General features: G+C 39.8%; 1 protein-coding gene across 2 annotated transcripts in view; it reads left to right on the top strand.

Moving 5' to 3' along the window:
* EPB41L4A (erythrocyte membrane protein band 4.1 like 4A) overlaps window positions 1-23,487 on the top strand; it is a 134,820-nt gene that overhangs the window by 37,950 nt on the left and 73,383 nt on the right. For both annotated transcript variants that reach the window (XM_040541487.1, XM_040541486.1), the window contains exon 2: window positions 11,869-11,973. In XM_040541487.1, coding sequence (XP_040397421.1) covers window positions 11,869-11,973 — 105 coding nt within the window. The remainder of the gene's footprint in view (window positions 1-11,868; window positions 11,974-23,487) is intronic.

Raw genomic sequence — 23,487 nt, 5'->3', positions numbered from 1 at the left:
TACAGATATTTTTGTCCTCACGTTTTAACTGGCATATTTTTTCTAATGCAAAATATGTCTGATTTAATGAATGTCTGTATTCAAAAAGCTGTTTTTTGTGATTTAATTCATGTCTCTATTCAAAAAGCTGTTTTTTTTGTTTGTTTCATTTTCTTTCTTGCATGAGATGTATGAGCAGACTATGAAGTACCACAAACAGCCACCCCCATTAGCAAAGGACAGCATGCTTGAGGCATTTTATTAATTAACCTCTCGAGTCTGATAATGAAAGTGCTGAAAGGATACATTTTTCATTAGTCACAAAATTTAGACTGTGGGCATTTAACGGGTTAACTGCTCCCATCTCTTTGAACACTTTTGCTAATGAATAGACTAGAACACTTGCTAATGAATGTTTTCTAGATTTATACTAGATGTAAAGAAAGAAAAGTTTGGGTTTGCAAAATTCGGTGTGCTATATTCTTGTTTTCTGTATAGATCCTTGTGCTGTGCTTATTGCTATCGTGTCTATCTGCTGAGAGTGAAGAAATCAATCTGATATTGCACATGGGTATAATCACTTTATCTTCTCCTTCAGGGGGATGTATTGCGGATGTGTGGGTTAGGTGTGATTTTTGTCTTATTTTTTTTCTTCAATATGTGTAATGTTTATGTTAGAACAAGTAGGCAGCTACCATGTACTTCTAAGATGTTCAGTTTCTTTGTAGGTTCCAAATCAAAGAACAAAAACCTTCTGCAGGATTAGACTTCAAAGTAAAATGTATAGCAGTTCTTTGTTTGTATCCTCATCTTAAAAACAGCTTTCCCAAACAGCCTTGATACATTAAACATAAGTTTACTAAAAATAAGGAGATTTTGGCAATTTTATTTTTTATTGATGAGTTTACAGCTTAATCTTGTCAGATTGTACATTAAATGCTAGAGAAATTGTTCTGGATTATCTCTAAAGATATACAGTGCATATGAAACATTCTGTATGTACAATCAAAACTGTGTTATATCTGAAATTTTTACAGGTCAATAAGAAAAATCAGAAGGCAATCTATAACGTTATATGCTGTAAACTGCCAACACATATTTAGTATTAATGGTCAAGTAGCTGCTCAATGTTGACTGATTGAAGACCAACCTACAGTTTCTTGCATGCAAACATGCAATATCGTGTTCTTATGCACATGCAATTTTCTGGAAGTATGTAAAGGCACTTTGGAGTATACTAACAGTTTTAGGGAGCAGATGAAGACTAAGCATTGAGAAGGTAGTTTCCTTGTCTGGATCACTGGGATTAACATCAAGTTGTCATTTGAAAGGTTTAATACTAAAAGGGAGAAGGAATAGATGCCGCTGGGAGAAGTGGGATGATTAAAACTTCCTGTAGCTTTCCTTATAATTGCACGGAGGATACTGTTATCTAGTTTTTCAGAGGAAAAGTAATGTATGTGGAAGCTGGGCTATCACTAGAGCTTCATGCTCAAGAAATAGTTTAGAACAATACTGACTCTTTTATGAAAAACTTAAGGAAATATCTGTAAATTCGGTCTGAAAAGCTTGTTGTATCTTTCTGAATGAAGGTTATTAGGGAGAGGTTTGCTACCACTACTGAAACTGTTTGGTCTGTTTGTAGGTGTGCCAGTCATCAAGTTTTGAACTCTGTTGTGACTTGCATTATTTTACAAAGCTTCATTCAAAATAGATTAGTTATTTCCAAGAGTGGAGCAACTTAAAATTTGTTTGGCTGTCATAGCAAAGGAAGTCCACGCAACTGTTGTTTGAAGATTTTTGAAGCAAAGTCTTCATGATAATTACTATCAATGTGGTTACCGTGCCATGGATATGTTATTTGCTGTCTCTTTTAAAAATATGCCCATAACGAGCCAGTTTATAACACTAAAATATCTCAGAAGAGATTTACTCCAACTCTATTAGTTAAATTCATTAAGGATGATATTTCTTCTGGTTCCTGTCAGGTCCCAGTGACAGCCAGTTCATCTGTATAACTGGTGTTGCTGGTGCTTCAGTCTGGGTGCCAGAGCTGCAAACAAGTTGCCTGTGTCTGGAGCTATCAGATGTTTTTCTGTGCTACCCATCCCCCAATACAGCACTGTGTAAAAATTTCCTGGCTTGATTCGTGGGGGGACAAGGAAGAGACTGGCAGGAGGGAGTGACGAAGTGAGTTGAAGAAGGATCAAAGTGGAAAAGAGAAAAAATTGATGGTAACAATTGATGTAGTACACACATGCGAGAGCCTGAATGAGTAGTTTGTAGGTTGCTTTAATTGTCTTTATTAATTTATTTTAGTGTGCAGGGACATCATTCATTTTTTTTTTTTAAACAAACAAACAAAAAAGCTTGGATTGTGATATATCTGAATACCCAGGGCTGAGATCTGCAGTGATTCAGGAATTGAATGACAGCTGAATGAGGCGTCCTTGCTGTGAGGGGGCAGGCAGCAGTAGTCAGAGGGTGAAGAGCAGTGAGGGGCTGTGGCAGGAATGGCCTTTCATTCCTCTTTGCTGCTGCAAGTCTGTTAGAGTTCTTCCTTTCCCATGGAGGGGTTTTGTTTTGTTTTGTTTTCAGTCAAGCTTGTTAAAGTTGAATGCAGCCCAGTACCAGTGAAATGGTAATATGACCTTGTGCAGTATGTGGCACTGGATAGTAAGTCTTCGGGACAACCAGAAATTTGAGAAGGGCAGAAGAGAATGAAGGAGTATAGAGTTCCCCCATTACAGAGCCATTACAGCGTGCTAATGAATAAGTTATTCTTGTCCTGATGCAAACAGTTTCATTTTTTATTTTTTTTTTATTTTTGTGGGCAGGGTTTGCTAATAAGCGTATCTAGAAAACTACTCTGTAACACAAATACTTTCAGTGTATTTTCCTTTGTTCTCTTAAGGAATATCTATTTAAAAAAAATATTTTTGGCAAATGCAGTCTTTATTTTTTTTCAAACAAATTTCCAGATGGACATTACGAAAAATTTTAATGAGAACTAAGTTTTAGTAGAATCAAATCAGTTTAACAGGAAGCATCACAGCAACTGAGTTATGAAAGCTTTACAAAAGACGGATGTACAATTTATTTTTTATAGCCGATTGGTTGCGCTGTTAACTATACAGTACAAAAACACTCAGTTTGCAATTGATGGATGGAAAGAAGTACCTTGACTGTACCGAAGGTGGGCTGCTTCGACCCCACCTTGCCTCTGCGCCATGCTGCAGCCCCCACACCGACTGATCCTGCCCGCAATAAAGGCAGCGGGGCTTCGTGGCTGTTTCCACACAAGGGATGCTGCAGTAGACCGCAAAGAGATACTTGTGCCCTGGACTTGGGGAACACGTGGAAACCCTCTAAGTGCAGGGCAGGAGGGCAGTGGCCATCTTCTCAGGGAGTGGTGCGGGGCGTACAGGGCCTTGTCCATCCAGCTTGCACTGTCTCCAACACACAGCCCTCCTGCATATCCAGGTCGAGCTGTTTTCTCCACGGAAAGGTCAGCTCTGCGTCATTGCAGGGTGCAGAGGGAAAGATGCAGAAGAGCCCAAGATATGTCGTGTGTGCTCTGAAAGACTTGTTTCAAGCAAAGGGCTGCTTTTTTAGTTTATTCCCCCTTCTTCTGTCCATGTCCCCCAAATCAGATCCAGGAAGAAAAGGAGCCTCTGTCCTTTCAGAAAATAAATTCTCTCTTTGTCCTTCCCATTGGCTTTGCAGCTAAGAATGATTCCACTGTTTTCCTGGTAATTTTTCCTCTTGAGTTTCTTGTAACGTCTCTTGACTGAATGATCATGAGATTGTTCTGTGACTGAATAAAATGATAAAAAAACAAACAAGTCTGAGAATTTTTTCAAAAATGTTTGAAATGAGCTTTATGGAGGGCTTTGAGATGTGAATCTACTTGAAGACAAAGTTTTAAACCTCTGAGTAATTAATTCCTATCCCCAACTCTTGAACATGGGAAGGGGAAAAAAGGCTAAAGAAAAACTTTAGAATTTATTTGGTAATTGTTATCCTTCTGTTCCTGGTCCCATGACCAGTGCTTTGAAAAGACTTAGACAAAGAGGGGATGCTAGAAGGAAATACACAAAAATCAACATGGGATGGGTAACACAGGTAACAGTAAAGGGGTAGCAGAAATGGGTGTTCCAAGAAACAGAAAACGAGGCTGTTCACATTTATGAGGCATTGCAAGAATACACGGTCAAGAGGTTAACAGTGTGACCAGGGCTGAGCGCAAGTGATGACAAGGACACCAAGTTTGGACTTTGCTTGTGACAAGAGTGAGGCTTGCTCTTTGGTCAGAGTCTTGTGGTGCTCCGTCCAAACAAGCTTTTGCACATATGCTCAGCTCTGACAGTACAGCTATTCATTCTGAATGAAAGAATTGCCAAAGTAGAGGATTAACAAGATGTATACTGATCTTTTTTCCCTCCAATTCTTCTTGTTCCTAAGAAAAGAAAGAATCAAAACAAAAAAAAGACTCTTTTACCAACAATTTGAGCCAGCAACTGATCTTGGCCTGGATGTGCAGGAGGGCTGCGTGCTGGAGGCAGTGCAAACTGGAAGGACGAAGCTCAGGAGTCCCCGCACCGTGCTCTGAGAAGATGGCCACTGCCCTCCTGCCCTGCACTTGGAGGGTTTCATGTGTTCCCCGAGCCTGGGGCACCAGCATCTCTGCATCTCCCCTGAGGAGCCTTGGGCAGTCCCCAGGGGCGTATCTTCTGTGTGTGCCATTTACAGTAAATCCCTGAGAAGCATCTGGTCATGAATTTGTGTGTGCTCCTCTTCTGCCTCACCTGGTGGACTGCTTCTGTAGCATCTCTCACTGGGACATGCAGGGTCCCTGCCTGTCGGGAAGACACACCAGGCCATGCAGCTCTCTCTTCTTGTGACTTAAAACAGATTTTATGAAGGGTAGAGAAGTAATAGTAGCCAACATCTGAACCATTTAAGTGAGTGGTTGTATGCTGTATTCTTGGGACTTCATTATTATTATAATGAATTTTTCAGTGATGTAGGAAATATGCAAAGTGTAGGGGGATGATGGAAATGGTCATTTGTATTCAGCTCTTCAGAAGAGCTCTTTTCTATGTGAAGTGGAAGTGCATTATTGTAGGTAGCTTAACTCATCTGTCGTTTGGTAAAAATGTAAATGTTAACAAACTGAATAATTTTATTATTAGTGGGTAGATTAGTGGACAGATCTTAAAATGAAACAGATAAGGCCTAGATCCCTCCACACAATGAGTTACTGCAATTTTTCAAAATATCATTCATGACTGATGAGAGATCAATTTTAAAGCATTATTAAGTATTAATTATATTTCCAGAACTTGGTTGTCTTTCCATTATTACTCTTGCTTGCTCTATCTTTCCTTTGTTGTCTTCACTGGACTCTGATTTCTGCCTGGAGCACTTCTTATTATAGTGAATGTGTGTGTACAAATTACACAGTTATACAAAGTAAATACAGTTGCTTATGTTTATATGGTGATGTGGCTTAGTGTTTTGTCTGCATATTTGGTAGCTGACTACGCTAAATTGCAAATGCTACTGTGCTATAGACTAAGATGGGATTACACTACACAATTTTGGATAATTTTGGTGGTATTTAGTAATACTGTTGCTGTCTGGGGCAGCTCCGAGCTTTACTTGAAGAGCTACCCAAATTTCAGTTTTCCATCCACTTTGTATAGCAAGAGATTTGCTTTCAGACATATAACAGTAATCAAAAGAAACAAACTTGCAGGGCCTATGGATGCTTCGCTGAGAACAACTTCTTAATGTTTATGATAAAAATAGTAAGAAGCATATGCTTACTTTTAACTACTCAGTGAAATCCTTATCTACCCTCAGAAAAGAAGCCTACTGATCTGAAGTTATTTTGGTAAATATTTGTTTAAACTTTTTTTCTTGTATGTTCTCTTTTTCGTTTTCTTTTTTCTTTCTTTTTTTTTTAGTCTGAATCAAGTAGATCAGTTTACATTTATCTGTGACTAATCATGCAAGTGCACTTGAGCAGTATTTAAAAAGGGAAAGATTTAATCAGCTTGAGATCCTACTCCTTGAAATCCTCCCCTGAAAAAGGAATTGCCAAAAAAGTGCATTTTGAAAGGTATTTGTAATTTTGAGACAGGTAAACCAGTTGCTGAAACAGTTAAACATCCAAAGTTACATCTTATTTTTCTAGAATAGCGCATCCTAACCAGAATGAATTTGATGACCATAAGTAAAACCAACAAATCTACAGGCATCTTAACATGCAGCATGTTAAAAATCAGTGCCATAGATAGCATTCCAGCAGACTGAGCAGGCGCTGTGTCGAGTTCCTAGGAACACAGATGGAGAGGTCTGTCCGTGAATCTGTGAACTTGTGAGATGTTCTCGGGGGAAAAAAAAAAAAAAGCTGAAAAAAAGTTGGCATGTCTGCTGTCAGTGAAAGACGAGGAGAGAGAGAAATGGATTTGTACAATTCAGATTGCACGTTTGTATGCTGTGTCCTTAGGGTAGACGGTGGTATTACATTTGTATGTGTTAAATCCTCAGTTTCTGAAAGTGTTTACTTATATTACATGATTTTGTTGAGGAATGATTGCACATATACAGTAACGCTAATTTAAATTCTTCTCTGTTTGGACATGCATTCCACAAATTAAGGTCAAGCTGTTTCATCTAGGTGAATATTTGTAAATATTAAAGCTTGCTAATTTAAAGATCTCTGCTTGAACTTGCATTGTGCAAATTGAGGCCCAGCTGGTTGACTGCCCTGGGCAGAACGGTTACTTGTTCTGTGCTGGTGAAGACCACCAAGAACTTGGATTTTAGAGCCCTGTGACTTGCTGCTTTTATCTGTGTGTATACGTGTGAAGGTGATGGTCTTTTCAGAACTTTAGGTAAGGGGGGAAAATGTCTGGATGAAGAAGAACAGTGAGAAAATGCTGCTTGGAGACGCTTGTTCCTGTTATATGTCTACCAGGAATGGGATGGACTGCTGGCTCTACTCACCCTAAGTTGCGTGACTATGTGTTGCTTTTATACAAAACTTTCATCTCCCCTTAGGAACCTTTACCTAGAGCAAAATGCTGCAATTTGGTTTCTGAAAATGGTGTGTAAACTTGGAGTGCGTCTTCCTGAGCATGTAGGTGCTGGCTGGTGCACGCGAGGTTCCTCTGACACATGCATCAGGGGCTGGGCTCGCTCCCTGCCTCTCCCTGCTCCGTCCATGGGATCCATCTCCAGCGTGTGTGAGCACACCATGTCCTGCATGGGCAGTGCCTAGTGCCTAGCATGCAGCAGCAGATCACACGCACTTCTCACCCAAAGGGCCTGTCAGCAGCGTGACCCATGCTGTCCCTGTGCTGGGAAGTCTGGGGATGGCTCACGAGTGTTCCTGAATCTTACAGCACAATTGGGTGTCGTGCTCTGTAGCTGCCCCCGTGGTTTTCTGTACTCTAATAAACTTCGCTCTTCCACATTAGAAACCTTCTGCTCTTCTGTATTCTTACCTCATGCCAGTATATAAGCAGAATAATTAATTCAGCATCAGCTGTGACTTTCCAACACACTTAATGGTTGCAAGGGGGAAGGATGGCATATCAAAAGACAGCAGCTGTGTAAAATGGAAATTTTAAGGCTTCTTGTAAGCAGGGGCTCAAGAACTCATCGGCATCTTCCTTAGCATTTATGCAGTAAGAATTAGAGTCCCTTGAATGAATTACTTTCAGGAGAAGGGTTTCATAATGGGTGCTTGAACCAATAGACACAATATTACAAGGCTTTTTTTTGTTTGTTTGTTTAAGTAAATAGTGGCTTTAGTGCCTATATTGCTTTCTTCCTGGGAGGGTGACTAGCATCCTACTGAGGCAGACGTTGCTGCACATCTTACTTTGTCTTTAAATTCAGTTAGCATTGATTGTTGATCAGATTTGGCTTGCACTGCTGTGTAGAATACAAAGGAGAGAATTACAAAAGATCAGACCAGGAAAACCTCACTGGAGTTTAAAAAAAATAAAAAAAGCAGTGTAGAAGAGAAGAATTCTGTGTGACCACATATACATAATGTGGATATGTTAAAGCATCATACTATATCATTTTTAAGAGATATTTCTTTTTGATTAAAATAATACAACCAAATCAGTTCTCTCCTGAATGTTCTGTCTGTCATTTTCCTTAGCCAGTAGAAACCTGCCTTTCTGGTTTATGAAGCCACGGTACTAGCATGTAGAGCAAGATGTTATGACTCATTTGAAAAATTCTTTGTTCTCTGAGAGATTGAGAGCATTGTCAATGATATTTTCAAATATACTTGGGTTTGCCTCCTACGAATGCAAGCCTCTAGCAAGTCTGAGCTTAATGCAAGGCAGATCATATAATTTCTGCGATGTCATATGTTGCGAATGTAATCCTATTGACATCTTCAGTAGTTGTACTCTGCAGTTTTGCTGATTGATGCTGTATTTTTGTCGGGGAAAATAAGACAGCTTTTCTGAGTTTGCAAAACTTTTTTCAAATGCAGTAAAAATGTTTTTCAGGCCTGAGAAGAAGCCTGTTAGGGATTCATCAGCAAAATTCCTCTCCTGATTCCACTTGGAGAGCCAAATTACCTGCATGAAACCCTGAAATCAGTTGGCTTAAACTGGGAACTTTAAATGAAAATGAGGCTGGAGGGGTTTCAGCGAGGGTCAGTGTTGGACCTGAAAGGTGCTCCTCAGTGCTGGGAGGTTAAGCAAGTGGGTTTAGGGTGATAGGGGGCTACACGGTGCCATCCTCTTGGCACTTCTCTTGTGCAGCTCTGCCTTGTGTACATGAGGCAGGGTGTGAAGGGCATTGCTAAGGAGGGCTATGGAGGTGATGGCAGACAGCATGTTTTGTCTGAGGATAGCCAACAGTGTGAGCATCTTCCTGACGCAGGGGTGGGGAACTGCCAGCCATTGTAAGTTGGATGGTTTTGCTCAGCATTTCACCACAGCTGGATCACGTTTCTGCAGGAGCTGCAGCAATGGAAACACTAACTGAGCTGTGTCAAGAGAATAAATTAACAGGCATTTATGTTCATTCTCAGCTTAGAAATTTAAGTAAAAAGCAGTTAAAAAGTATTTTATGCATTTATCTCTGAAAAGAAAGAAGGAAGTCTTTAATTTCAGCCAAATCAGGTGTGGAACCTCAGTGTTTTTAAGGGATAACAAACTGGCTTTATCCTCCATGCAAGGAAAGCTGTCCCAAAGATTTGCAAAGAGCCCATTGCAAACTTATTCTGACTAAAAAAGAAAACTGTCAAGAAGGCTAGCTGAATCCTAAGTTGGTGAAGAATTACGTAGGTTCAACTCTTTTAAGACTTAAGCTTTTATGTTATTTTCATATCTTTGATTGCTCCCAAAATTGTGTATCATTTTTGTAGGATGCCTGAATGGAAAACCAACTGCTTTGTCTTTGCCACCAGATTACTGTTGTTTAGTTCTGCTGATAAAACTAGTTGATGAAACAAATGATGTCACTGGTCAGATGAGAAGAGGGCGGCTCACTGGAAGAAAACAAATTAAAGCATCAAGATCACTGCGTCTCAGCATCCCATCAGTAGGCAGCTCCCAGTTTCCCCCTTTGGGTCACAGGGCAGACAGCTCTGTTTATGCCTTCTTCAGTGGTTTGCTAACCAAAATATGGTTAACTGTTTCAAAAACCTGTGCCTCTGAGTAGCTGATGGTGGAGATCTTTCTGTCTGTAATATCATTCCAATATTTAGTACCCATTTTGAGGTGTCACCGTAATTTATCCCTTAATGCCTTAATAGAATAATTTACAATGAAGTGCAGGTTGTGTGGTGTCAGGGCTGCTTGGTGGTTTTGTGCTTTTACTGTGTCTGTTTCCTAGGACTTCTGTCCTGCACTGGGTTCCCAAGATGTTGTTGTAACTGTTTAATGGTAATTAAGCAGTTATTTCTAATGAAGTTAATTGTCTTTATATGAAATAGGAAAGATGAGATAAATATGTGTTTTTTTTTTTTGGTTGGACATCACTTTTGCTTCTTTGAGTAGCAGTTGATTTAAAGAGAAAACAAAGTAAAACAATTATGGCTTCAGTCTTGAAACACCACTGTCTAATAATTAAGCTTTTTTTTTTTTTTGAGGTGTGTTTAATTTTGCTTTTTTTTGTTTTGTTTGTTTCTGTGTTGGCTACAGTGCTCCTGATAGTCACAAGATAACAAGACTGACTCATGCCTTACACTGCTCTTACAGCCCAAGTTCAGGTTGTTGTTGAGGAATCTTATGATAAAACCACCGTATTGCTGTGCTTTATCCAAAATGCTAAAATGAGATTTAGGGAATTTCTGATTACCTTTACAATACATTTCCCTAAATTGTTTTCTGTTTTGTGGCTGATAATTAAATCTTATGGTACATGCTGAGACAATATCTAATTCTAGTTGCTTAGTGTAAATAACCTGCACTATTGCTTAGACTGTTCCATGGCAAGAATCATTCAAGAATATATCCTAGGTTAAGCAAATATTTATTAAATTTGGTGAACAGTATGAATAAGCAACTCCTACCCTACCGCAGATGTTTACATTGCCATTGCTTTCTTAGAGTGTGATTGTCCATCTGAAATTATACTGACCTTGTCTGTGTGACCAGGTTCAAATGGTGACCAAATGAACCAGCTGAAGAAGAATGGGTGCATCTTCCTTGCTATCATGTGATTGATATTTCAGTAGCAAGCCTAAATTAATTTTTTTTTTATTAGCACTATTTGTCATTTTGATTTTAAAATTATTTTTCTTAGGCTAAAAAGCGAAACAATACAAACACTATCACAGCCTCCACTTTCTGCTTCATCTCTCTCATGCATGTTTAGCACAATCTAGAGGATTGAAGGTGATGTAAATGGGTTTATGAAATCCACTTTAAACTGGTCATTGGTATCGCACCATTGAAGTGTGTATGTGCTATTCACTGTTATGTGACTATGCATGCCAAGTGTAGGACAGCTGGTATGCATTGGTATTTCAGGGCCTGTGAGTGTATGTACGAATGTATATGTGAAGTCTTTAGCCAAAACCTAATTGTGAACTATTTCCATATTTTCACGTTGAATTTAGGCTTTAATTGATTCCGAGGAGGGATCATTCTGTGTAATTATTCTCTATCTTCCTAGCCTATTTGTTGTTGACTGCAAGGCAAAACAAAAAATAAGAGGCCTTCAGGTGGAAGTGAGCTGGTTATAATATAAACACTAAAATGTTGTCTGTAATATTGTCCCTGTCATTGTTCACTAATACTGGAACAGACACACAGTGAAGTAATAATCAAGAAAACAATGGGGTTATTTCAATTCAGTGTGTAGGATTTTCCTGCTTCTACTATCAAAAATAATTTAAATGAAAACACTGAAATGCAACCTGCCTTACAAATAGTAGTAACAGAGCAGCTAATGGTGCATAGCTCAGGTTTTAAGGACAATTTTGCCTCCTGATCTTCACTGTCAGAGTTTGAGTGACAGGCCAATAGTTGAAGGAATAGTATGATTTAAGAATAAAATATGTCACAGGAATCAGAGTTTTGATCAGATAAAAGAAATTTGCAAGAAAAAATGCTTGGTTCATGAGTATCATGTTTATGCAAGTACAAATGAATTTTTATTTTTGTTTATATTGTATTTTGTATCTATTGACTTGCCAGCTACCTAATAGTATTAACAGAATGTTTGATTAAACATGTATCAGGAAAAAATATTTTCTCCTGTATAGCTGAAATTTTGGTAAAAGGCACAGGGAACTGCCTCCTCTTTTTAGACAAAGCTAACAATGCATGAATGTGACTACCCATAGCTGATAAAGGCAGAACATCTTTGTGAAAAGGGTCTGTAAATTCTTTCCCACAGAAGTCAACGAAAGGGTCCGTTGTCCTGGGCTACGTATTTCGTCACTTAAACCTAGTGGAGATAGATTACTTTGGACTGCGCTACTGTGACCGAAGTCATCAAACGGTGAGTAAAAGACAAAGCAGATAGGATTTTCCATCTGTAAACTTTATCCTGTTTGTGATGTTTGCCAATAGAGCATTGATTGTCGTGTTTTCACTTTCACTATTTCCTGACTCAGGTTTTTGGTAATAATTTCTTTTTATGTGTTTGCACTGAAGTCTTGAAATAGCCATTGGTAGGAACAGAATCGAATACTAAATTCTGCATGAGGTGTTGAAAACAAAATGAAGAAAGTATAAATAGTACAAAATTATGATATAAAAGTAGGATTAATATTTTTTGTTTTGTTTTAATGCTTTGCCCTGAAGCCAGTGCTCGGCCACGATGCTTCCCTGGTTGGCAGTTCTCTGTGAGATGGACCAGCAGCAACTTGCTCCTGCTTTGCTTGTGGTTACTGTGCCAGGGAGGCAGCATCCCTGTGTCGTGGACTGATATGCTTGGGCTGCTTGTTGAGCTACTGTTTTGGAGTGTATTCCTTTGCTGTGAAGGACGTGTTTGGCAGGAGGTATTGTATGGCGTGTTGGCTGCCTGTTCATTTGCTGGTGGAACCCTAGAAGTCAGGAAATTGATCGTGGACTTTGAAGTCTGCTTGGATCAGCTGTGTCCTCAAGCCCCTACTCTGAGGAGGGAGTTCCTCTTGGGAGGGACCCACCAAGCATGGAGAGCGTTTTCCTCCAAGAGATTATGGTCCTCGGTAGGCAAGAAAATTGAAAACAGGGTGGGACATTTTGGCCGGAGCAGGCAGTGGCTTGGGGCAGTGCTATCTTGGGTGACCTCCCAAAATGGCCTGTGGAAAGCTATGGCAGACAGAGGGAAGGAACAGGGAGTGTTCAGTAGCTGGGACCAGAACCATATTCACAGGGTGGCCTTCATATTACCTTCATTTTACAAAGAGCATAATGCCTACCCTGTGGTTAAATTAGGTGAAGCACTTACGCTTTTAAAGTCAGAGTTCTGTGCTGGGAGTATGGCACAACTACCTGACATTAAAAGATGTCATGCTTTCTGTAAAAATAGCAAGTCATTGAATTGACTAAATATTTGCCAATTTCTTCTATTTAGTTGAAGTATAGTATGTAGAGACTGAAGTCAAGACAGTATTAGGAAGAGAGTATTGAATGCTGTTGAGGAATATATGCAGCCCTACCTGATACTTCTTTATTTCTGTGCCATAGCCTAGATCTTTGTGAATTCAGTTCCTTGACAAGCTTCAAGCTAAATTTCATTCCATGGGGTGAAAGTCAGATTCAGCTGTGAATTAAAAGGTATTTTTGATTTCCTGCAGAAATCAAGGTGTGGTTGAAGAGCAGATAGTTATTATTTGTTCTCAGAAGAGTTTTCTTTTTTTTTTTTTTTTTTTTCCCTGTACAGACAAATAAAATAGAAATGGCTATTACTGGGATCATTTCCAGAGGCATACATACTGTGTATTTAATGGCGTACATGGCATTGTGAAAATAAGACAAGATTACATCTCTTCTGTGAAAGGCTTGATGCATAAAGGCACATTTTAGGATGCATCCTGCTAACAGAATAGCTGATTTGATTGTGTGGTACCAGTGTGTTTTTTATTACGGTAGTGTGCATGAGCTGTAGGCCATTACCCCATTAACTCAGCCTCTTCAAATAGGTATATGACCTTTTTGCCTTTTTCTCCCACATCATGCTCTAGCGGTGTAGTTTTAACATTAGCCTTACCCTAATTTTCTGTGCAGCCCATGATCAGGAAGACACAGTGGTTCTTGATTTCTGCATGAATTATAGAATCATCTAGGTCGGAAAAGACCTTCAAGAACATCAAGTCCAACCATTAATCTCATTTATCAAATGCCATTACTAAACGATGTCCCTAAGCACCACATGCAGACGTCTCTTAAATACCTCCAGGGTTGGGGACTTCACCACTTCCTTAGGCAGCCCTGCCAATGCTTGACCACCCTTTCTGTGAAGAAATTCTTTCCAATATCCAATCTAAGCCCCCCCTTAGTGCAATTTGAGACTGTTTCTTCATGTCCTGTCACTTGTAACCTAAAAAAAGAGACTGGCATCCTACTCATTGCAACCTCCTTTCAGGTAGTTGTAGGGAGCAATAAGGTCTCTCCTCGGCCTTCCCTTCTCCAGACTAAACAACCCCAGCTCCCTCAGTTGCTCTTCATAAGCCTTGTTCTCTAGCCCTTCACCAGCTTCCATGCTGTTCTTTGGACATGCTCCAGCACCTTGATGTCCTTCTTATAGTGAGGGGCCCAAAACACAGTATTTGTTTGATGTGTGGTCTCACCAGTGTCACCTACAAGGGGATGATTGCTTCCCTAGTACTGCTGGCCACACTGTTTCTGATGCAGCCCAGGATTTTCTTGGCCTCCTTGGCCAGCTGTGCTCAAAGCTAGCACATGTCCAGCTGGCTTTTGGCCAGCACCCCCTGGTCCTTTTCTGCTGGGCAACTTTCCAGCCTGTCTTCCCAGCCCTGTACATGGGTTGTTACGACCCAGGTACAGCATTGGGCACTTACCCTTGTTAGATGTCGTGCAATGGGATGCAGCCCATCGATCCAGACTATCCAGATCTCTCTGCAAACCCTTTCTACCCTCAGGCAGATTATGAAAATGTTCATCCCACCTCCCTTGTTCACCTGCTCTTGTCCTGCCATTGCCATGTCACGGGGATGTCATTTGTACTAGCACAGACGAGGAGCTGTGGTCTTTCTGTGTCAAGGCCTGTGTCTTGCCTGGCTCCTGCACCGGTGGGTCGGTGTCTCCAGCGTGGTCGTACTGCTGGTCCCCTGATGGAGCGCTGTATGCTCCCCCCACTCACAGGTTTTCTTTGTGAGGGAGTCCCAGGTGCACGGGAGAGCGGTGCACACATCAGCTTTGTCCTGACACGTAGCTGGGAAGCCGCCAGGACGCACAACCAGAGACCACAACTGTGGGCCACGTCAGGGAGTGCACCTGCCCTACCACGTCGGGGCTGCCACAGTGACCGCCGAGGTTGTGCTGCAGGCTTTGCACCTGGGCTGTGTTATGGCAAATGCTATAAAAATGCCTGCTGCTGTTGCTTGTCTGTATATGGGTAATTAAAACCTGATGCTGTTTCATCTGGAGAGCTCATACAAGAGTAAACCTGTGCTAATGTGTCAAGTTTTACGTGCCTCATGATGGTTGTTGCTAGCCTGTTATTTTTAGTGAAATCTTGTAACATCTTAAGAATAAAAGGGAAAGCTTCCATGAAACAAACACCATCTTGCACTTCATCTGTAAACATGCGTTCAGTTGTACACTGAATATTGCTAAAACACTCTGGGTTGTTGTGGGAATTAGCCCTGCAGTGGCTGTCAAGAAACACAGGTTTGAATTTTGGACTGGGAATGTTTTGGTTTGGCCAGAGTAGGTTTCCTGAGGGAAGGGGAAGAAGATTACCTTTTTAATTAGTTTTAAAACTGTGCTCCTGAGTTATTCTCAGACTGAAAAATGTGTTTGGAGTTTTGGCCACTTATTAATACGTTGCTCATGGTGGGGAATATTTCATTATTAACCCTGTCATTTTTCTTTTTGGTAATACTATATATTTAATTGAATGGCAAATAAAATAGGGTGGGTAGAAATATATATTTTAAAGAACATAAACCAGTCACAAAATATTTCTTTTTAATTTTTATTAAAGGCTTAAAATAACGTTTTTAGTTATTTTCAGCATTAATTTTGCATGCCTCAGCACTTCCAGGTGGTCTTTTAAATGCTGTATTGGTGAACTACCTCTTATGTGGGTGGTATCATCATTATTTTAGTGGAACCTGGGGCTCTAATCAGGGAACAGGGTTTCACTGTGCTATGTAGGGTACAAACGCATAACATTAAAACTGTCTGTTTCTGAACAGTTAACAAACTAATTAACTTGTGAGAGAATGCTGGATGCAAAAAACAGATTGACAGAACTGGGTATCACTGGGAGGATCATGAGCAGTGGATAAAGCATAAGTTGGATGACACTGTCTCTAAGGTAGTGTTACACAAATTTATCTTTATTTACATTCCAGGTTCCCTCAAACTCTCCATGTTAAAAGACCAGTATTAAATTTGCAAAATAAGTGAATGAATGTTAGGAATTGCCAGAATACTTTCTCCATGAAATACTTAAGCTATATCTATCTTGCGCTCTGAATAAGGCTGAAGTCCTAAGGAAAAACAACAAAAAAGTACCTTGTAATAATTAACATATAATATTTAATAATTTATTTAAAATCTTATAATATGAAACTGACTGAGCAGATGTGTTGAACTAATGCTATATGTTGTCTGTAGTGTTTCCTAACCTCTGTGAAGTTTGTCAAACAAATCACTCAGTGCTTTTTAATGTGGCATATTAGTATGTTTTTTGCTTAAAATACTTTAAAGAAAAAACAGTTTTATTTGTGTATCACTGAATTTCTCAGTTTGTCTCATCATCAGCCTTTCACCTGAACCTTTTGCATTGATGTATAGACTGCAGACGCTCAAGTTGTGCTGAAACCAGATGCAGCCTTGATGTAGATGGTCAGCTGGGAGCTGATGGATTGGGCATTTCTGTCTTCTGTCTCATCTGTCAGAAATAGAGGGTATTGTTCCCTGTCTGGTATTTTCAGTCAAGACAGTCTGTGTTGCAAAAGCTGATGGTGGTTTAGGAAACTCTGTCCTGCCTTTTACTCTTGCATTGCTTTAGTGGTTGGGAGTACCAGGGCCTTGTGATTTACCTCTTCTTTAGTGGAGGGGTGGCTGAATGCTGGGTGAGTCAGTGCTGGGAGGCCTGTGCAGGTCCCCTGCCCCTCTCATGTCCAGCTCCCCCCTTGTTGCAGCTCCCAGGTGTTCCCCATGTAGTCTCTGCTGCTGCTGCTTTTGTGGCATCCCCAGTGTGCCTTAGGATAGTCCTGCTAATTACTGCTTTGGCAGGAGGCCAATATTTTCTTGAGGCACCTAAAAGAGAATGGAAATGTCAATTTTAACACACAATATCTCAGGAAAAGCTGAGCTGTATTTGATGAGGTAAAGGGTACTTTTGAAGGCCGAAGTCATTCCCTTGTCAAATCACAAAAGCATGCTGAAAAGTAATGCTACTAGAGCTTCTTTTACAAAGAAAGATTTTGGAGCTCACCTTATTGCAGAAAACTAGACAGTCACAAACACTTTAAATGTCCCTTGATATGTATTTTTTTTTCCCCAGAAGCCTGTCTGCAGTCTCACAGTGGCCAGATTGCCACCATACATTCTTAGCCGAACTCTCACGCTAAATCTGCTTAACCTAAAGCTGCTGGAAACATGTCTGCATTGTACCACAGGCTGTCATGCAAATATCATTCTTTTCTTCTCCAATGTAATGCTAATCTGAGCTGTTATATTCACAGTGTACAGGATACTGATGTTGTCTTGGAGCCCCAAGGGGAGAAATACAAATACAGAAAGCATTATCACCGTCTTAATTCAGCATCACATCCAAGCTAATTTCCCTGGCCCCATTTAGAGTGTGGTGCTGTGCTAACCCATGTATATTGCTCCAAGATCCGGACTGAACAAGAGATGGGCAGTGCTGTGTCTCTGCACCATGCACCCACTGTGTATTGTAGATGTATTGTATCTGTAGCTCTGAAACTGAGCTTTCTACTGAAAATTGGTGTGCTGCAGTCAGACCAGCTGTGGTGAAGCTGGGCACAACAGCCAGTGCTATGAACTCCTCAACCTTGCCGTGCCACACCCCAAGTATGTTTCCAGATCCATCCTGAATGATTAATAAAGTAATCGCAGTGTCCTCAGACTGACAAGTTATTACACCAAATTGGGCAGGGTAACAGATTGAACAGACTGCATGTAACATAACTATAGAAAAAAGGGCACAATTTTAAAACATTTGTTTGCCACTGAAAACGTCTGTTCTAAAGGGCGTTATTGTCACATCATGTATTGTATGTTTTGATCTCAAGAACTTAGAAAAACAGGCGAATTGTAATTAACCTGTATTTTGTTTTTGTGTGGATTTGACATTAGTCCATAGGGATGATAAACTGAATTATCCAAAAAGAAAAAGACTAGTTCTTGTTAAAATAGACTGTGGAGTCAATAAAAAGAAAATGGAAGCTGATAATATTGATTAGAAGCTAGAAATTGTAGCAGACATTTAATAGATTGAAACAACCTGGACAAAGCTGGTGGTCAGCTGAGTTAAAGGCGGTTGAGCTTAAAGAGTAAGCTTTTAAAATGTAGAAAGATCAACATGAAACTCATACTGGTATAGATTTAATTCTAGGTATAATTTATTTAATTTCATATTCTAATAAAAAAGACACGTGTTCCATACATTTTTGTATGTAGGAAATACCTGATAAGTTACACATTTATTATATATCAGCAAAGAATTTTTTTGTTTTCAGACTTATTAATGAGGTTACCCAGATGTCTTCAGTTTAGCAGATCTAGATTGTTTGCTCAGAACATTTGCAGAAAAATTGACAAAATAATTTTGATCGTTAATGTCTTAAATTATGGAAGAATCGTGACAATAGCAGATCATAATCAAAAAATACCAGATTATCTCTTAAAAGATGTATTTTTTCTGTTTTAAATGTGAACAAAAACTGGTACATGTGACATGATTGGTACAGCTTTGTAAGAATCTGATTGAGACAGCTCGTGATTTAGTCTGAAGTTGATAGATTTCTCTCCGCAAGACACTTCATTGATTGATACCACGGCAAACATTTCAAGCTAGTTAATATTTTATTTCAAGCATGTTCATGGAATTTGACCCAAGTTTAACCCTATGCAGATTCAAGAAGTGACGATTCCAGATTCATGGAAAGATGTTTGCACCCATTTAAAAATTATGAAAGACTTCATGATGCATGGATGCGTACTGCTTACACAGTTTTGTCTCGGTTTAAAATCTTCATATGGGAGCCAGATCTGTAAAAGTACAAATGACAATATAGCCCATCTATTCTTATATATGCTGTACTTTTTTCAATATATTGTTTTTTCATAATTCCTACCTATAAATTAAATATGAGTCTTTTCATTTCATTGTACATTTATATTCAGTCTTAGTAAATAGTAATTTCTTATATTGTTCTAATATTAAGTGGTCTTTGTAAGTAACAGTAAATTAATAGCCATCAATTTAGTAAATTAATAGTTCCATTGGTTAGCACTACTTAGAAATACTGTCAGCTTTTTTTTTTTTCCATTTCTTCTGTGAACGTCAAATTCCCCTTTCAGATGCACAGAATTTATTACCTGTGGCTGAATGGGTAAATGCTGGGATCCCCCCCTGTTTGCAGTAGTGGGGAGCTGCTTATAAGTCAGATAACCCTTGCTGTGCGTGCAGGAGAGACACAGCTGGTGAATCACTGGGCATTGGAAAGCTGACTGCCAAACACAGAAAAAGAATGAGGCTGCAGGTTTGAGCTACTTTGGCATTCAGGAATACAAAGTTTATTGTCAGCACCTGCTGTGTAAGTGTATTGGATTAGCAAGACTCTGTTTTTTTTTTTCATTTCTCTTGAATCTTTAAGAATATGCTCAAAACTATACCCAACAGTATTCATGTGTGTATATAAACCTTTAACGTGTTTCTAATACACATTATTACGTATGCATGCCTATGTATGCTTAGAGGGCTCTATTGTGGCATTTCTGTTTTTATGAATGTTCCCATCTTTATTGTCTAATGTAGCCTTGAAAATGCCTTTTCATTAACCATGATATTCCATTCATCTTTGGCTTGTAAATAAAAAGTTAGAAATCTCCTTGTGCTCCTCCCACCCCTTGCATTCTTCAGGAAAATGCTGGCAGCCTTTAAAATAATAAATAGCTACAAACTGCTTTTAAGCGTCGTTTGTGGCATTACCACAATGCTAGATACTTACAGGCAACACAAAACAGGCTAGGGTCTTGTCTCATCTCCACCACTTTCTGTCCAGTCTAGCTGAACTGTTTCACCTCACCTACACAGCACATGGTTCTAGAGGCCAACAGTACCCTCACAACAGCATTTTAACTTGTGGCAGCTGATGCTGTGTTTCCCTAGCATGAGTAGCAGCAAGCTGTCTCACTGTGATGAGGGCTCAGGATGCAGTTCCTCTTCCTGACTCAGCTTGGGGGGAAAGAAAGGAAGTTTTTGTCAATATGAATAACAAGATTTGTTCCCTCTCCTCTCTTCAGATTCTCTCTGAATCTGAATTTTGATATTTCCTGCTGAATTCCATACAAGGAATATAATTGGTGTTACAAGTCAAGAACAGCATAGTGAGAATTAAGATTTATAATGCAATCAACCCCTCTTCTATATTATCTGTTCATGTCCATATAGTCTACACAGTCTTCAGTTAAGTGGCTGAATTCTGTTTTATCTCAGCCAGTGAATGATACGGGTACAAGAGAAGGTGAAGTTCAGATTATTGAGACAACCAGAAATCTGTAACTGTTCAGTGCTTCACTTGGAAACTTGAATGATGATCCACAAATATAAATTTTTCACAAATAACGTATATGTGCAAGTAAAGTTAAATTGCAAAGAAGCACTTAATACAACACATCTTGAACTGAAGCTGATTTCAGTTTACTTAAGGAAAACTTAACAAAGGAGTTATTCTGTCACAGATTTTGATCTGATTTTGAAACAGCATAATTTTGGTCTCTTGTGATGTAACGTAAAACTGTCAATGATAAGCAAGCTAGTTTGACAGTGTTTTTTTTTTTTCTATTGTGATGCCAGTTTTGGGAAGAGGTGTGTTCTGTGGCCAGAATGTGCACTGCAGAGTTATTTTGCCTTTTTTCTGTCTGTTTACTTTGAAATCTCTTTATCATCCTATTGTGCTAGCCCAGATTATTTCTGACAAGGAGTTCCAATAGGATGTTTGAACAAGTGTAACAAGTTTTTCTTTCCTTCCCACCTTCTGTTGAGGTTAAGAGGGTTTCTATTAGCATAGTTGGTGGATGTAGTCAATACAAGTATTGAACATTTTTTTCCTTCAAAATTTAGGAAATCTGAAGTGTTTGCTCCTAAGTGTATATCCTTGTGAAGCTGTCAGTCTTGACTGCTGAGAGATGGTATAGGGGTAAGGGTCAAACATAAGATATCCCTCATTTGCAAAGTACTATCCTAATTATTTTGTTTCAAAATGCGGCTTGCTGAATTAATGGATGGTGGCTCTTACAACCTCAGTTTATGGCACTTCTTAAAAAACATTCCTGGATTGAAATGGCAATGTATTTCCTCTAGAACAAGAACAAGGCACATAGCTGCTTTTATTACAGATGGATCAGCAGCTAATGGAAGTATTTTGTTTTCATGTTTTTTTTTCTTTCTCTTTTTTTTTTTCTCAAAATAAAGGTAGTTGTTTAAAACCACTTACTCAGTTAGTTCCTTGAAATGTTCTGCTCAAGTCCTCTGTAGTGTTTTTCCCTGTTTTCTTTGTTACTCTTTCAGATAGTGAAATTGTTTAGTCCAGAGAAGTTCAAAAAATATTTTTTTGATTGACCTTTTCATTTTTATTCTCAACAGTTATTTTGGGGGGAGGGGGGAAGGGAGGGACGAGTAAGGGGTTGCTTTATTCATTGATATATATAGTTCCATAGTTAAAAAAAAGACACAAGGTGTAGGTATGAAGGGAGTAAATTCAATCTGCTGCAATTTTCTAACAGCTTTATTCTGTAGCATTTGTTTCCAGTGTTTTTAAGAACAAGGCATGGGGATCCTTTGCAATTCTTCACCAGTCCTTTGATCTTTCCAGGCCTCCCTCCTGGTGTGTAGGGGTTTTCCCTGCAAATCATTCCTCCTACCACTTCGAAGCACGCTCTGGAAATGGCTGCCCACTGTGTTGTTTCATCGTGCTATGGCGTGCTATAAAGATTCCTGGTGGCAGAGAAGGACCTGGGAGTATTGATTGACAGTCAGCTGAATATGAGGCAGCAGTATGCTCAGGTGGCCAAGAAGGCCAACAGCATCCTGGCTTGCATAAGAAACAGTGTGGCCAGCAGGGCTAGGCAAGTGATTGTACCCCTGTACTCGGCTCTGGTGAGGCTGCACCTCGAGTACTGTGTTCAGTTTTGGGCCCCTCGCTACAGGAAGGACATAGAGGTGTTCGAGCGAGTCCAGAGAAGGGCAATGAAGCTGGTGAGGGGTCTGGAGAACAAGTCTTACGAGGAGTGGCTGAGGGAGCTGGGGTTGTTTAGCCTGGAAAAGAGAAGGCTCAGGGGCGACCTTATCGCACTATACAGGTACCTTAAAGGAGCTGTAGCAAGGTGGAGGTTGGTCTATTCTCCCACGTGCCTGGTGACAGGACGAGGGGGAATGGGCTAAAGTTGTGCCAGGGGAGGTTTAGGTTGGATATTAGAAAGAACTTCCTTACAGAAAGGGTTGTTAGACATCGGAATAGGCTGCCCAGGGAAGTGGTTCAGTCACCATCCCCGGAGGTCTTTAAAAGACTTTTAGATGTAGAGCTTAGTGATATGGTTTAGTAGAAGACTTGTTAGTGTTAGGTCAGAGGTTGGACTAGATGATCTTGGAGGTCTCTTCCAACCTAGATGATTCTGTGATTCTGTGAAGAAGGTATGCCCATCTTAGCTGGTCCAAAAAGTTTCTGTATGAGGGAACAGGACTGAAAAACGTGAAGACATGAATGGTCTTGGCTGCTGCCTCTGGACTTTCGATCAATAACTGAATCACCAACTGAAATGCCAAGAAAAGGAAGAAATAAGTAACTGGAGTGATTACAAGAGCAGGGTGTTCATCATGCCCGTGACCTGTGTAGCCATAATAGGCAGTATGCAACTGGTCTGCAGAACTGTAACAGTAAAACTTTTGTTAGAAGTTTGATTAAGTCAGGGCAGAGTAATCAGTGAGTAATTACAGTGTTTGCTGATCAAGTGGTAGGGGAACCCTTGTAACAGTTCACCCCTCTGTGGCATATTTAGCATGCCTTGATCATCTCTGATGCAACCAAGTGCTTCGAAGAGGCTCTGTGCCCTCCCTCCCAGGGTGACGATTTCCAGTCATCTCCTTCCCCTGCTATTGGAAGCATTTTCCTAAAAATCAAAACTTACTTTGCATTGCTTCCAGTTGAAGCAATTTCTTCATGTCCTATACTTAGTGGACACAAAGAAAAATTGATTACTATGTTCTTACAATAATTTCTTAGTTGTAGTAGGAGTATTGTTATGCCTGTTCTTCCCTACAATCTTTTTTCTTTTTTTTTATTTTTTTGGAAAAGAAATGTAGTGCCTTCATTCTTTCCTTGTAGGCCCTGTCTTACTTGCTTTGCTGTTGCTGTTATTTCAGAGTCATCCTGCTTATGTTAATCTCAGAGGAAGTAAATACAAAGGTTATGCGCAGCAGTGTGCTAGCTGTATTGGATAACATAGACACCAAAATGTACCCACTATGATACTTCCATAGAGCCAGCTTGGTCAGGAGCCTGAGATGGGGGCCTCTTAGCAAAACATTTCTTTTCAGGAAGACCGCTACTCCTAGAGAAGATATGTAACATTGGACTTGCAT

This window comes from Cygnus olor, chromosome Z, assembly GCF_009769625.2.
Source record: "Cygnus olor isolate bCygOlo1 chromosome Z, bCygOlo1.pri.v2, whole genome shotgun sequence".
NCBI lineage: Eukaryota > Metazoa > Chordata > Aves > Anseriformes > Anatidae > Cygnus > Cygnus olor.
The sequence above is the reverse complement of the archived record's forward strand: the minus strand, read 5'-3'. Positions and strand labels throughout refer to the sequence as shown.